The sequence below is a fragment of the Mastigoproctus giganteus genome, chromosome 4 (assembly GCF_048544385.1).
Source record: "Mastigoproctus giganteus isolate SK-2022 chromosome 4, ASM4854438v1, whole genome shotgun sequence".
Lineage (NCBI taxonomy): Eukaryota > Metazoa > Arthropoda > Arachnida > Uropygi > Thelyphonidae > Mastigoproctus > Mastigoproctus giganteus.
Genome location: NC_143578.1, coordinates 205,367,402 through 205,382,922, shown reverse-complemented (window position 1 = coordinate 205,382,922; position 15,521 = coordinate 205,367,402). Strand labels below are relative to the sequence as shown.

Genomic DNA, 15,521 nt, shown 5'->3' with positions numbered 1-15,521 from the left:
GGTGTGAGGAAGTGAAAAATCAATGTGGCTTTGGAACATGTTCAAGATATCCCAAAGTTAGTGTTTTCTGCTGAAGTTGCAAAAAGGTGTGTGGTCCATTCTTCATAGAAAGAACAACCACAGATCCCATGTACTGAGACAAGTTAGAGAATTATATGATCCTGCAGATTGTTCAGGATAATTCTGGAGATTGCTCTTCCAACAAGATGGTGCACCCCACTTCCATTAGGATGTTAAGGCAGTTGGGATCTCTACTTTCCAGGTCAGTGGGCAGGGCATGCAGGTCCAATTCTGCAGTCAATCAATTCTGCAGAAATTGTTCAGGATAATTCTGGAGATTGCTCTTCCCACAAGATGGTGCACCCCACTTCCATTAGGATGTTAAGGCAGTTGGGATCTCCACTTTCCAGGTCAGTGGGCAGGGCATGCAGGTCCAATTCTGCAGTCAACTCTCACCAGACCTCACACCAGTGGACTTCATTTTCTTGTAGGATTACATTAAGAACCACATGTACAAGCTCACACCCTGCCAACTGATGTGAACAACTTGAAGAGAAGGCTCACTGCAGCATTCATCACAGTTATACCAGCAAATTACACCACATCTAGCAAGAAGTTTGTGCTACATTAGTGATAGAAGTCATATGGCAATGTAACTATTACTTCCACTTCATCTTTGGGTTTGTTCTAATATTCTCCTAATACAATGTTTATTCTATGTAAAAAAATATATACAAAGTATACATGTTATAAGACAACAAATGTGTGAAGCTACTTTTGACTTACCCTGTAGATAATTTCAATTTTGTGAAATAAGAATCTTTTTAATTTATTATTAACGCGAAAAAGTGATACTGATTTATCATACTAAGATGCGATCAGCTTCTAAATAAAGAAAATAGTTGTCCTTACTACAAAAGAATTAGTACCATATTTAACTAGATCGTATGTATAGCTTAGCTTAATTTTCAGCACTCACCTCATAGTAATCCGCTTAGCTGGTGGAGAGTTTTACCACATACATAGTGGTTATAGGATTCTAATAACTTACAGGGATTATGGGTTTAAAAACTAAGTTATAGGCTATAAAAATTTTCTTAAGAGGTGCGCTTGTGTTATATATGGGTTAGGTTTCCCAAAATGCATTTCAGTGCACGTGGAAACTTAATACGTGCTAAATTCCAAATGGGGGAGAAATTGGCGGGGATCTTTTTGTTTAACACGTTGAGTGATGTATGGCGCTTAAACCATTCGATGACGAGGGCTTTGTTTTCAAGGATTTTGTACCTGGAATTTAATTTGACTACTGTGATGGCTGAATCGATGAGTGGGTTATGATTATAAGATTGGACGTGTTGTGTTAGTTCTGTACTTGTTGAATTAGATTTGAAGCTATTAAAGTGGTGGTATGCACGCGTGTTGGAAATTTTTGATGTCCCGAATTTTGCTGTTGTACTGCCTATGTAACATGCTTGGCAATCTGATTGGCATTTGATCAAATATATAATGTTGTTATGATCTTGTGTTTCGTACTCGTGTGTTGTCTTGTATGAATTGAATTTGGAACTTAATTTGTTATAAGATGTGAATATTAATTTGATATCTGTATTCTTAAAAATCTGTTGAAGTCTTCTAGCGTACTGTTGATGATATAGGAGCGCGATAAGGGGTTTATTTATCTTATTCTTATTTGCGTGGTTAATGATTTTGCTTGGGTTATTAGTGTTATTATGAACTTTGGTGATGGTTTCTTTTATTAGTTGTAATGGGTATTTTCTGTCGATGAATTTTTTGGTGAGGTATTGTAATTCTACAGATAGGTCTGTTTGTGTGTGGCTATATTTTACAGCGTTGTATATCTGGTATGTGGTAAAACTCTCCACCAGCTAAGCAGATTACTATGAGGTGAGTGCTGAAAATTAAGCTAAGCTATACATACGATCTAGTTATTACATTACAGCACATAAGGACTCCTTAAAAATCAAGAGTACAAATTTAATAAATGCATATTAAGAATTATAAAACAATCAAGAAAGAAGGCAGTGCTTAATTCTAAAAAATATATGTACAGTTAAAGTTCACTATTATGAGTATATACCCATAATGAGAAGTACAGATCTTACAGCAAGCATCATTAATGTAAATTCAGTTTGATAACATTAAATAAGTAAATTCAAGTAAATTACAAGATAAAAGAAAGATAAAGTTACTATTTCATGTATATAACTTATCACACATATACCAGCAAAATTACTATAAATTTATTATTATTTTTTCATTGGAATATGTATTTCTGTGTTTTTCATAAATATTAGCTTAATTTGTTTAGTTGGAGTAATGTTGAAGTTTTGTGCAATTAATGCCTCCAAAAACTTAAATTTGGCAGAGATCAATTGTTTCGTGTTTTTATTTTATGTTACCAACTTTTTCTGAAATTATACATAATTAATAAACTTTTTTTTTTCATTTTAATGATCAAAAAACACAACATCTACAAAACTAAATTATTATTGGAAGAAAAAAATAATAATAAAAAAAGTAAAAAATAAAATTAATAAGCATTTGCAACCTGCTGGTAACAAGTCAAGAATCAGTAAACTCCAAACAGAATTGAAAAAATTCAAATACTTTTTTCAAATATTAAAGTTAAAATCTGAGACCTCTCAGGTTTGTGAATCACTTGTGTTACAAAATGAGGCAATGCTACTGCTGGGTTAAACTGGCTTGTGTCTATTGGTTATACTTTTTTAGAACCTGTATGCAAACCTATGTGAAGAATTCTTCTACTTTCTTCTAGTCGACTTCTACCTCACTTAAAATCATGAAAATTCAGCCTTCATTTGTTTTATTTTCCCTTTTGCAGTATTGTAAACCTCAATCAGATCCTCACTACAAATCTAATTATTAAGTTCTGTAGAACATATATTCAAAATATCTCCTCCATGGGCAGCCTTTGCTTATCTCACCAGGATCACCATTTTATCATTTCTAGATGTGGTCTCCATATTGAACACAATATTCAGTGCTGTCTCACAAATGCCTTATATACAAATTATAATCCCCCAATCTCTAAGATCAAATGTCCATTAAGTCATCAACAAAACACTATAGACCATTCTTGCCACTTGTATCTGTTGTACAGAGAACTTCGTGTCTATTTGAATCATAACCCATCAAATTTAGTCCCAGAGGCTCATGTCTGGTGAGTATGGGCTTGGCACACCCAGGGTCCTGAGCTGGATATCATCATTCTTCTCTTTCTTGGTGATTCCTTTCTACTTCTCTCTCTCTCTCTCTCTCTCTCTCTCTCTCTCTCTCTCTCTCTCTCTCTCTCTCTCTCTCTCTCTCTCTCTCTCTCATGGTAATAGGGAAATTTTTTTTTGGCTGGTGCAGCATAAGCTTCAGGCTTCCTTGCACCATATGGCTAATAATAATAATAACAATAATAAAAAACCTTTTTTCTCCTCTACCTTTTTTAATTCAATCCTTCTGAGTACAGTGGAAGTTATTTTGGGATTCTTATTTCGCCAAGTGTAAAACCTTGCATTTTGCACTATTTGACAAATAGGCAAAATTTGTAAACAGCCTACAAATTCTGACATCATACCTTGTATTCCTTCATCAACATCAGTTAACAAATTGAGAAAAAAGAGCAGTCAAAGCACCAATCCCTAAGGGGCCACACCTCTAAAACAGTTTATTCCAAAGAGTAACCAATAATTACAAACCTGCCTAATGACATTTAATCATTCTGATATTCATCTAAGAATCTATGTGTGATCTCCATATTTTCAGACTTTATAGCAATTCTCTCGGAAGGATTGAGTCTTTGAAAGTCTGAAACTCTAGCAAGAGTCCAAATATACAAGAAAGATTATATCCTACATTCAACTCATAAAAGACACTGAAAAGTCAAAAAAGCTTTTTATACTGTTCCACATAAAAGACAGTTATACAAATTGAAGCAGTGTAACATTAGGATTAAGTTACTGTTATGGATAAAGGGATGATTGAATATAAGAAGACAAAGACTGGTTATCAATAGGCACTACTCTTCTTGGACTAACGTTATTTGGTGGTCACGGGCTCAAACCCCGGTCTAATCAAGAAGCGTGTGCTACGCACTGCTGCTCCTGCCCATCTGGCTATGGAGGTGCTACAAAGAAAGGAAGTAAACCCTTAGCCATAATTATGAGAGCATCCTTGTACTCAGGGGAAGTCCCCACGGACTGGAGACGTGCAAATGTATCTCCAATTCACACAGGGGGATAAAAGGGTGACGTGTAATTACATACCTGTTGCTTTGCCTGCTGTTCCAGTAAAAATAATGGAGTCACTGGTTAAAGAAGCATTACACAATCATCTAGGCAAGACTGCAGTAATAATTCAGACACAGCATGGGTTTAAGGGGAAGCCTTGTCTGACCAATTTCATTGGATACTATGACACAGTCACAAAGGAACTGAATGCAAAAAATAATTTTGATATCATATACTTGGATTTCAGGAAAGCTTTTGATACTGTTGCACATGGAAGACTACTGTACAAATTGGAGCAGTATGGCATTAAGGGCAAGTTGTTACAATGGATAAAAGGATGGTTGAGTGGGAGAAGAGAGAGTGGTAATCACTGCACTTCGTGGACTAATGTTATTAATGGTGTCTGTCCCCCAGGATTCGGTGTTGGGCCCACTGTTGTTTTGTCATTATTTATCAATAATATTGATGAAGATATATCAGGCTTAATGTCAAAGTTTGCAGATGATACAAAGATTGGCAGGGTTGTTAATAACAGTAATGACAATATGCTACTGCAACAGGAGCTGGAAAAGTTGGGCAGATGTGGTGAGAAGTAGCAACTGAAGTTTAACATTGACAAATCCAAAGTACTGCATATGGGTAGCAGAAACCCCACAGAAATGTACTAACTGGGTGGTGTTACACTCAGGGTAATGGAGAATGAAAGAGACCTGGGGTAGTCAGATATGAAGTTTATGAGCAGTGCAGACAGGCTGCAAGAGTAGATCATGGGGTCTTGTCAATGATATACAGGAATTTTGCTAGCAGGATAAGGAGGTGATTATCCCCTTGCATAAGGCAATGGTCAGGCCACACCTCGACTGCTGTGTACAGGTCTGGAAGCCTAATTTTAGGAAGGATGTAGAGTTGCTAGAAAGAGTACAGAGAAGGGCAACAAGAGACAGGCACCTGTGAGATGATCTGATTGAGGTGATAAGGCCTTGAATGGATTGAGCAGACTCAATGCTGATGGGATTCTTCCTCTTGCTCAGATTACAAACCCGAGGGAGATAAACTGAAATTGAGGAAAGTTGTTGAATAGATGTGCGGAAATTTGCCTTTAGCCAGCGGGTAGCTGATTGCTGGGACAAACTTCCATCTGTCGTTGTGGAAGTTGACAGTTTAAATAAATTCGAGGAAGAAGTGGACAAATCTTTGGAGCAAATGATGGGTGAAGGGGGAAGTGTTTTTTTTTTTTTTTTTGAATGATACTGTATAAGCTTGCTTTCTTGCATCATATGCCTGTACTAATACTATTTAAATATTGATTTAATGTAATAAAGAAGCTAAAGTCAAGTCTTTTGAGGCTATTTCAAAAGAAATTAAATATGTATTATGTTACAAGCTTTAATGTACATTTTTCTCTGGAGTCAGATACCGAATTACTGTGATTTTTTCACTTCAAGTACACTTAATGCAAATATTAGGATACAGGTTGTTCTTTTTAGAGATTTCAGTTTATAATATTTACTAATTGAATAATTCCTCATCTATTTCATTTGCCACAACTAAAAATCTGACAATTTGCAATTAACTTAAGAATTTCCCATTAATAAAAATTCAAAAATCCAATCTATGTTTAAAAAAAAAACTCAATGGTTTCAGTCATTCTCTTGAGAGTTATTAGAACAGCATCTGGCTGCTCTTGTGGTTGAGCTTCTTACTGCATAACTATCTTGTATTGCAATCAATTCTTCTTCAAGGTTTTTCCAAAATTACTATGGTAGAATGATGATCCAGATCTCATTTTAAAAAAATAAAAATGTTCTTTCAGAATATATATATTTTTTTTCTTTTGAAAACTTTTTTGTTTTAGAAATCAAACAGAAAAAAGTTGCGATTATCCTGATTTCTGAAAGAAATTAATAGATAATTACAACTCTGCGAATTCTATTTGTTTGACTAAAAAAAAAATAATAACAATAATTTACTTATACCATGATTTATCCCGCTTCGGAAGAAATTTTTCTGAATTTTTTTTTTTCAATGGCTTTAGGGTTTCCTTTTGAGCTTGAGGAACTTTACTATCAAATTTAAATCCTCTCCTCCTCCCACATCTCTCTCTCTCTCTCTCTCTCTCTCTCTCTCTCTCTCTCTCTCTCTCTCTCTCTCTCTCTCTCTCTCTCTCTCCACAAGAAAATATGGATTCATTTGACAAGCCTAAAAATCCATATTTGTAGATTACCATATCTTTTTTGAGTAATGATATTAAGGATATAATCAAACTACCTTTAGCCAGCACAGTTAGCTCAGACCTTACTCTTAATCTTGTGCTAGTTTTCAATTGGTATATACTAAATTCGTACCTCCATCTTGAATCGATACTTAAGGCAGAATTTTTTTCCACTCTTCCTGGCTATCATATGTTGTATATTATCCCAAAAATTAAGACCATTATGATACTTAACACTTTCTTTCCATTTTTCTTTCTTCCATCTTAAATTTCTCCAAAAAAGCACTGCATTCCCTGCTGCCAAACAGATTCTTCCTCATTATCAACACATCCATTAGCAACCACCAGGGCCTAACTTGAGGATAGCAGGCCCTAGGCAAAAGTTTTTTGGGGCTCCTGTAAAAATGTTTATTATGAAACATCCTACTTTAATAGTAAAAAAATAGGGCATAGGGGCCCTTGGAAAATTAGGATTACTTAGGATCAATATAAAAATGTAAAGCAAATAAATCTGCATATATTTCTAAGGAAATTATACAAATCTGCATATATTTCTAAGGAAATTATACAAATCTGAACATATCAGCAATGTATGCATTTTGACTAGAAGCTACATTACAATTTGAAAGTACTGTATATTTTATTTGCAAATTTTATAAGGAAAACGAGCATTCATGCTCATCATTACATTACTGGATATCACCGATTTTGACTGTGTCCATTGCCATTTACAGGCCCAAAATTACGGGCCCTTGGTACATGCCTAGTTTGCCTAGGCCTAAGACAGTCCCTCGCAACCACCAGCAGTTCTCTCCCTCGGGCACAGAAGAGATGCCGGGGTGACAGCCTCCCTTGCGAATCAGAGCTATATACATTGTGCAACTTGTGCCTTTCTGCCAAATTATCCATAGTGAGACACAATAGAGCCACATGTGAGCTTTGTGAGCTATGTTGCAGAGTGTGAGGAAATTAAGCACAAATTCAGTGTCCTGATGAGCTTATATGAGGGCTTGAAGAAGAGGACTGATTCCCTCAAAGGAAGTGAAACCCATCAAGCACTTAGTCGCCCAGCACTGCAGGAAACTACACTCATGCATCACATGGCACATTTTCCATGACAGAATTTGATGGCTATCAGTTAGGGAAACAATAATAGCTATTATTGTTTCCCTTGTTAAGTACACAATAATAGCTACTGAACTCATCAGTTCATCTAACATCCATTTTGGTATAAATCTTGAAAAATATCTCTTGGAATAAAATGCTTAGTGGCTACTATATAATTATTTCTCTGAACACCATTTGGCATTTATATTTTTCAATATCAACAGCTGTTCCCACTGAAAAAAGTTTAAAAAATGTCTAAGCCCATTATAATTGCCTTTTCGAGATAACCCTTCCCTTCACCCTTGAGCTTTTATTTCATTGACTAAAATCTCACATCAATATCACTATGATAACTGCTACCTACTTGAAGATTCTTAATACACATTAAATCCTTTATGATAACTAGATCAAGAATAGCGCCTTCTCTTTTTATCTGAAAGGCAAAAGTAAAAGGAATGAGGATGAAATTTTCACGGCTATAAATGATTCTAGAACTAGAGGCTAAAAATTCAAGTTACGGGAGGAAATGTTTAGACTGGATTGCAGGAAGTTTTATTTTAGCCAGTGAGTTATAAATTACTGGAATATAAGTTATCTACATGAGCATTATAGGCTGAAAGTTTTGGTAATTTCAAAGGTCAGCTGAACAGTTACCTAAGGGAGGGGGTACTACATGTCAAAAAAGCAGCAATGCAAAAAATTAATTTCATCTGTTTGTGGCTGCTGTTAAAGAATCAGTCTGTGTATCCACCAAAACTAGCAGTTTTCCAACCTACCTAATACTGCCTCAATAGCAAGTGTAAATATTTTTTTCCTGTAAAACATCTCATCTGTTAAACAAGGACTCGCCATGCTGTGAAAAATTCTACTCCATGGACCCTGCACAATCTGTCCAGAGTCAAATTGACCAACAAGGCTCTGATCATAAACTCCATCCTATCATGTCATGGCAAAATTCCAGGGCCTTTCAAATTCATCCCTAACTTAAGGCTTTTTATTAACATCACCTCATGCTTGTTAAGTAAAGTCACAGAATGCCTATGCATAATGTTATTAGTACCAATGTGCAACAATATCATGTGAAATTACAAGATGACAGCTGTTCTACAATATTTTTGCCCCAGTTTTGCCCCAGGCAGACATACCCAGTCCTATTTCATCTATTCTCATTATTACATAAAATATTCCCCACGTCTCTGACAGCAACAAAATCACCAAGAATAACTACATTTAGTGAGGATATGTAAATTTTTCACTTTGTAGACAACTTAATTTTCTTCCTTGTTATGACTTGTTTCAGAAAAATCTCAAGGCAGTGAAATTCTGAAGTCTGTGTCTTTCGTGATTGCTCCATTTTACCGTGAGGATGAACCTACTCTACCACCTTGCAACTAAGAGAAGGAAAGGTCAGCAATTAAAAAGACTTTCCTTTCTGTGATAACAAGTGAACTTCTTATCAGCCAGATGTTATCAATAAATTTTAAAGACTCTTATAAAATAAACATTTTATATTAAGGACTGGAAAAATCATTGGAAGGATGATATGATCACTGCAGTTGTCATTGAGGGAAAATAACATCAGGGTATAGCAATAACAATACAATAAAAGCTGCAAACTGAAGAATGACAAAAATATATTTAACTCTACCTCTTGCTTTCTGATAATATCTTCTTTTGTATAATCTCCAATTGTGACAACATGTGGACAACTACTTGACAGTGCAGCGGCCATCTTCATGGTGGAAAATAGATATTTCCGTAGGCTTGCTGTAAGTTTAAAACAAAAAGTGAAAAGAGAATTCTGTATATGAATCAAGTAAATTATTGAGCAAAAATTAAACTTAGCATTACTAATAAAAAAAAAATTAATACAGCCAAACCACCTAAATCTAGCAATCCATTATCTGGCACTACCCTTTTTCTGTCCAGGTTAAGGGAAATGAGAGAATCCAGCAGACCACCTGAAAATTAGTAAATTCAATTCTATGTAGGTCTGACCATTTGCCAAAACAATGAATCATGGCTGCTGTGATGACCACAAGAAAATTGTTAAGCCACAGAATTGTCTAACTGCTTTCATGAATACCATTAACAACTCTTTTGATAATATATAATGGACTATCTGTTTCAGAGTTTTGTGATTTGTACATGAAGCATTAGACAAGTATCATGCAAGCTTTTTTGACTCAGCCCCTTTTGGTTCTCAGCTTTACCAGTTGCCCTCCAAAATAAACTTTCATTTTTCCTTCTTGCTCTCAATGATAAAACATACTAATCAACAAAAAAAAAAAAAAAAAAATTTCTAACCCACTTTCAAAATTTGTCCTTCTATGTTTCAAAATATGTATTTAAAACACAAATTAAAAATCTGTGTGTCTGTATATAGCCTGCTTGATACAATAAAACTTATAACATCAGCTTCCAGAATGCTAGAGAGGAAAAAAGTTTCTAACAACTTACCATTTAGAACTAGTGTGATGGATAAGCTTGTAGTGTTTTAACTCATTTGTGGAACACACACAATGAGCAGAGAGTCCCAAGTCTTTCAGTCTCTGTAAACTTCTCTGCAAACCCCTCCAAGGAGGCTTGCAGACCAGAGTTTGCATGCCATTGCATTAGAATAATATAATAATTCACTAAACATATTTATAGTTTAGTGACGGTTTACAAGACATTTATATTGTTGTTTGTAGATAATTTTAACAGAAGTTTATCAAACTGTAACAGGGTATTTAATGATTTTGTAATAACAGAGAGCAAAGTGGAGGAGAAGTTAAACATAAAAAAGGCAACTGGGGTGGATGGGATCTATCCAGTTATATAAAAGGAGACGGCAAAGGAAGTAAGCAAATCCTTAGCCATAATTATAAACACATCCTTGGACTCAGGGGAAGTCCCCATGGACTGGAGATGTGCAAATGTATCCCCAATTCACAAAGGGGAAATCTAAGGGTGACAAGTAATTACAGACCAATCAGTTTGATTTCTGTTCGGGTAAAATAATGTAGTCGCTGGTTAAAGATGCATTGCAGGATCATCTAGACAAGACTGCAGCAATAATTCAGACACAGCATGGGTTTGTTAAGGGGAGGTCTTGTCTGACCAATATGATCGGATACTACGATGTGGTCACAAAGCAACTGGATGCAAAAAATAATTTTGATGTCATATACTTGGATTGCAGGAAAGCTTTTGATAGTGTTGAACATGAAAGACTGCTGTACAAATTGGAGAGGTATGGCATTAAGGGCAAGTTGCTGAAATGGATAAATGTATGGAATGTATGGTTGAGAGGGAGATAGCAGAGAGTGGTAATAAATGGACACTGCTTTACATGGACTAATGTCATTAGTGGAGTCCCTCAAGGGTTCAGTGCTGGGCCAATTGTTTTTTATATTTATCAATAATATCGATGAAGGTATATCAGGCTTAATGTCCAAGTTTCCAGATGATACAAAGATAAGCAGGGTTGTTAATGACAGTAAAGACAGTATGCTACTTCAACAGGATCTAGAAAAGTAAGGCAGATGGGCTGAGAAGTGGCAACTGAAATTTAATGTTGACAAATGCAAAGTACTGCATATGGGTAAAGTGTAAAGTGTGTTAGTTGTCTGACGACACCAGGGGTTACCCCATCTCCGAGTTGTATTCTTTGTAAGTGACACAGAACTCTGTGGAGGTCAGAGATTTAAAAAGTGTGTGGGGAGTGGTTTCTTGTGTAGTGTTATGTTCTGTTGTTTCTCTGACCATTTAGCTGTTGGGCCCCTAATGGAACCCCCTGTTGCCCACATTTTGCAACGAGGAGGTAGGTTAGGCACCTAGTAGATTATTTAAGTACTCTGGCAGGCTCTACCACATAGTTTCCAAGGATTTCAGTGGCTAGGCCTATACAAAAAAAAAAAAAAGGGGGGGGGAGGACTGAACACTAGAATTTGGAAAGGCCAAAAGAGATTTACAAGAAAGTGGTAGAATTTAGACGTTTATTAGAATTTGGCGGCATTGTTGTACTCAGTACAACAATGCCGCCAAACCGTACTCGGCCAGTTTAGTGAGGGGGGGGAGACTGAAGACTGGGGGAAAACAGATAGAAGGATAGGGACGATAGAGTAGGCATCCCCAAAGAGGTCAGTGGGGACAAGCCCCACCAGGCGAAGAATGGTGGAAGCAGGGGAGAGGAGGAGACTGAAACCCATCTTCTCCCCTCCCCTCCCTTACTCCCTGGGGATGCGGTTTTAAAGGGAACTGGGTTAGAGTACCCAATTCAGATCGCCAATGCCATGTTGTGTTGATTCCGGTAGCATGGTCAAACTGCCTATCCTGCTCTGGGGGGTGGGAGAGAAACACATTTACTTCATTCATAATCTGCATTCTTACTCTACTTACGTTCTATTTTTATACTTTTTTCTTACATTTTATGATACATATTTTTTTTTTCCTGTTAGGATATATATATATATATTTTTTTTTTTTTTTTTTTTCATTTCACTCACTCGTTCATCTTTTTTGCACACACCAGGGGGGATGCAATGGTGTGTAATGTAAATTTAAATACTAATGTATAATAGTTAAGCTAAATAAGCAAGAATATAAAATATTAAAACTAGGGTTAGCAACATTTATGGTTTGTGTTCTTTTTCTCTCACACACACTCATTCGTTCTTCTGGCTTTCATTTCATTTGTTCGATTCTTGCTTTATGCACTGCACTCTCTGGGCACCTCAACTTAATGTTATGCTTGAGTTGAGGTGCACGCCTAGCCACAAGTTTTTTGCAGGCCAGTGGGCAATGCAGTAATAGTGTTTGTGTTGTTAGTATGTAAAGTAAGGTAAGTTATTATTAACTTTGTATTCTTTTGGCCAATTACATTTGCTCTTCCACTCATTCCCATTCACCATAACAGTCATTCACTCTCTCTTTCCCTCGGGGTCACTCTTTCTTTCACCAAAACTGAAATGTATTCCCTTTTACCAAAATTCCCAATTCACTCTGTGCCCAGCCTATTCATTCTGTCTTTCACTCTCATTCATTCATTCTACATCGCATCACTTTGCTACTAGCTTGCTGATATTTTTCAGCTAATCTGCTTCCCTAGCTGCCTGTACATCTCCCTCCCTACATGGTTGCTTATTTGGTATGTCCCAGGTTCCTTCATGTGGCAGGTAGTCCTGGAGAGGGTACCCATGTCAATCAGGTTTTGTCGTGTCAGGGTGCAGAATACTGCTATCCCGACAGTTTTTAGGTCATCGTCTGGGCGTGGTGGAAAACATGGACAATTTTTCCTATTGATTATTGTTCAATTGCTGGTGTGTGGGGGGGGGCTGAATTGCCCATCTTTGGATAATTCTACGCATTTCGAATGCTTTCTGTGTGAAGGTTGTAAAGGCTTTACAGTTTTCCTCTTCTATAATAAACAGATGTTCTCCCCTGGGAAGGGGGCCAATCTGTGCTATTAGCTGTTCTGGGGGGGGGGTCTCATAAATTATACATTCATATAGAATGTGTGCCCAGTCTTCACTCTCGCCACAGGTGCAGTTTGGGTCATCAGTCAGCCCTAAGGATGTTAGTTTCGCCTTTAGGGAGCTGTGACATGTCAATATAAATGTTGTAAAAAGACCAGGGGCATACCACTTAGATGGCTTTGGGCTAACCATTGACACCCATGGCAGAAACCGTTTGGTAACCAGACCTCTGGTTTCCTGGTCCCACTTTGTTTGCCATAGCTCGTGGAGTTTTGTGGCTATGGAGTTTTTCTTTCAACATCGAAGGTGCTGGCTATATCAAGGGCTACTATCCCCAGAAATTATGTGGGTATGCCCTTTTTAAGTCTATAATATAAGCCTCTTTCGGCTACTTCCAGATAAAGTGGGAGAGCTCCGGCCAGCAACTGTAGCACAGGTGTGCTTACTGTGTGACATGCTCTGGTAATAGTGAGCAGTATTGTCCACACCTGTAGCGCAGGAAGCACACCTGCGCTACAGGTGTGCTTGGTTTCCCCCTCGGGTGAACCAAGGGATTCACGTGAGGGGGTGAACCAAGCACCAGCTCCAAAAGTGATAACAGGTAGGAACACTGCACGGTATATGATTGCGAGGGTCTTTCTTTTGAGCCCCCAGTCTGCTCGACTGATATTGGCAATAATACATGCATAATTTCTCACTTTCTTTGCCAAGTAGGTCAAATGTGGATAAAAAGTTAATTTTGAATCAAAGACCACTCCAAGATATTTTAGTTCTGTTACCATTTTTATAGTTATCGTGTTAATTTTGATTTGTGGACGTCTTCTTATGTCCAAATTGCCTTTTAGAAGTATTTGTTTAGATTTTTCAGGCGATATTTTGAGCATGTGCATTTGTGTCCACTCCTGCAACAGGGCAGCATTGATCTTTGCTCTACAACCACTGGCGTGTTACTTTTACAAGGAAAATCATGACATCTGCAAAGGCCAGGCTTTCGACAGGGCCCAGGTCCAAGGCCAGAAATTCTTCCAGAACAATGTTCCAGAAAAAAGGGCTAAGGATTGAACCATGCGGGCAGCCTTTATTCATAGGGCGTGTCAATTCCTGGAACCTTGTGCGTACTGAGACACTTCTCTCTTTTAAGGTAGCTGTTTATTACCTTATAGAGGATTTGTGGGTCATTTGTCTGGCGGAGTCTCCTAAGAACACTAGGCCACCAGAATGAGTCAAATGCTTTGTAAAAAAGGATAGGTGGAACAGGACCAGGGATGGTCTGCCAGGGGCTAAGGTAGATGACATTGTAGAGCGGATATCATCTTTTAAGGGCACAAAAGGTGATATAGTTGTACATGTTGGCACTAATGATATCAAGAATAGGAGACCGGCAGTATAGGTCACTGTTGAAAAAAAGCTGTGAATTAGGGTTGAATTTGAAAGTGTCTGCAATTCTGCCCAGACACGATAGGAGGGAGTATATCATGAGAGCCTTATCGATCAATTCAGCCCTGGAAAGATTGTGCAAGGCTCAAGGGGTAGCATTTTTTCGGACTGGACTGTACTTGTTAACAGGAGAGACTGCTTCTACAGGGATGGGATACACTTAAATAGAAAGGGTGCAAGAATATTTGCTGATGCTATCGAAGCAGTGTTAGGTGGGTCGGAAAACTTCTGGCTAGGGGGGGGGATACGGGATACAAAGACTAATAGATTAACAGTAGCCACTGGCAGAGATGAAAGTGATTCTTGCACTGCTTCTATTAGAATGAGCAGAAGCTTGAAAAACAAAATGCAGGATATTTCAGACTGCTGGGAGTCATTGCAGTATAAGTAAACACATGGGTTGTGTTAGGATAGCTAAGAATAGAAACAGGTGCATGTATACTTGCGTGTACACCAATGCTAGGAGTTTGGTAAATAAATTTGAATTTGAAGTATTGCTCAATGCATCAAAGGCAGATATTGTTGGAATATCAGAGACGTGGTGTCACACAGATATAAGGAATGCAGAACTGGAATTTGGGGAGTACAATGTCTACAGAAAGGATAGACAGGATAGGAAGGGAGGAGGAGGAGTTATGCTATTAGTTAAGAAACACATAAAATCCAAGGAAGTGAAGCCAGTCGATATCACTGGACAGTGCAGTGTCGAGTCATTTCGGTGTGACATAAGCATTGGGAGATCAAAATTGAGAGTAGGAGAGTGCTATAGGCCTAATGACTCTGATGAGTATAATAAGAAACTGTACAGTGAAATAGAGTGGGCCAGTAAATCAGAGAGTCTTATAATGGGGGATTTTAATTTCCCAGATATTGAATGGAATTTGTGGGCTGGTCACTCACACACTAGCAAGGCTTTTGTGGATTTATTGGATGATTGTTTTCTACATCAACATGTTCAAGAGGCAACTAGAGGGAGTAATACTCTTGATTTGATTATCAGTAGTGATTCTTCATGCATTAAGAATCTGCAGATACAGGAACCACTAG

The 15,521-nt window shown here is 37.4% G+C and overlaps 1 protein-coding gene across 1 annotated transcript in view; it reads right to left on the bottom strand.

Annotated features, from left to right (window-relative positions):
- LOC150087340 (ubiquitin carboxyl-terminal hydrolase 20-like) overlaps positions 1-15,521 on the bottom strand; it is a 561,531-nt gene that overhangs the window by 513,952 nt on the left and 32,058 nt on the right. The window contains exon 2 of the mRNA XM_090372003.1: positions 9,227-9,345. Coding sequence (XP_090228129.1) covers positions 9,227-9,316 — 90 coding nt within the window. The 5' untranslated portion in view covers positions 9,317-9,345. The remainder of the gene's footprint in view (positions 1-9,226; positions 9,346-15,521) is intronic.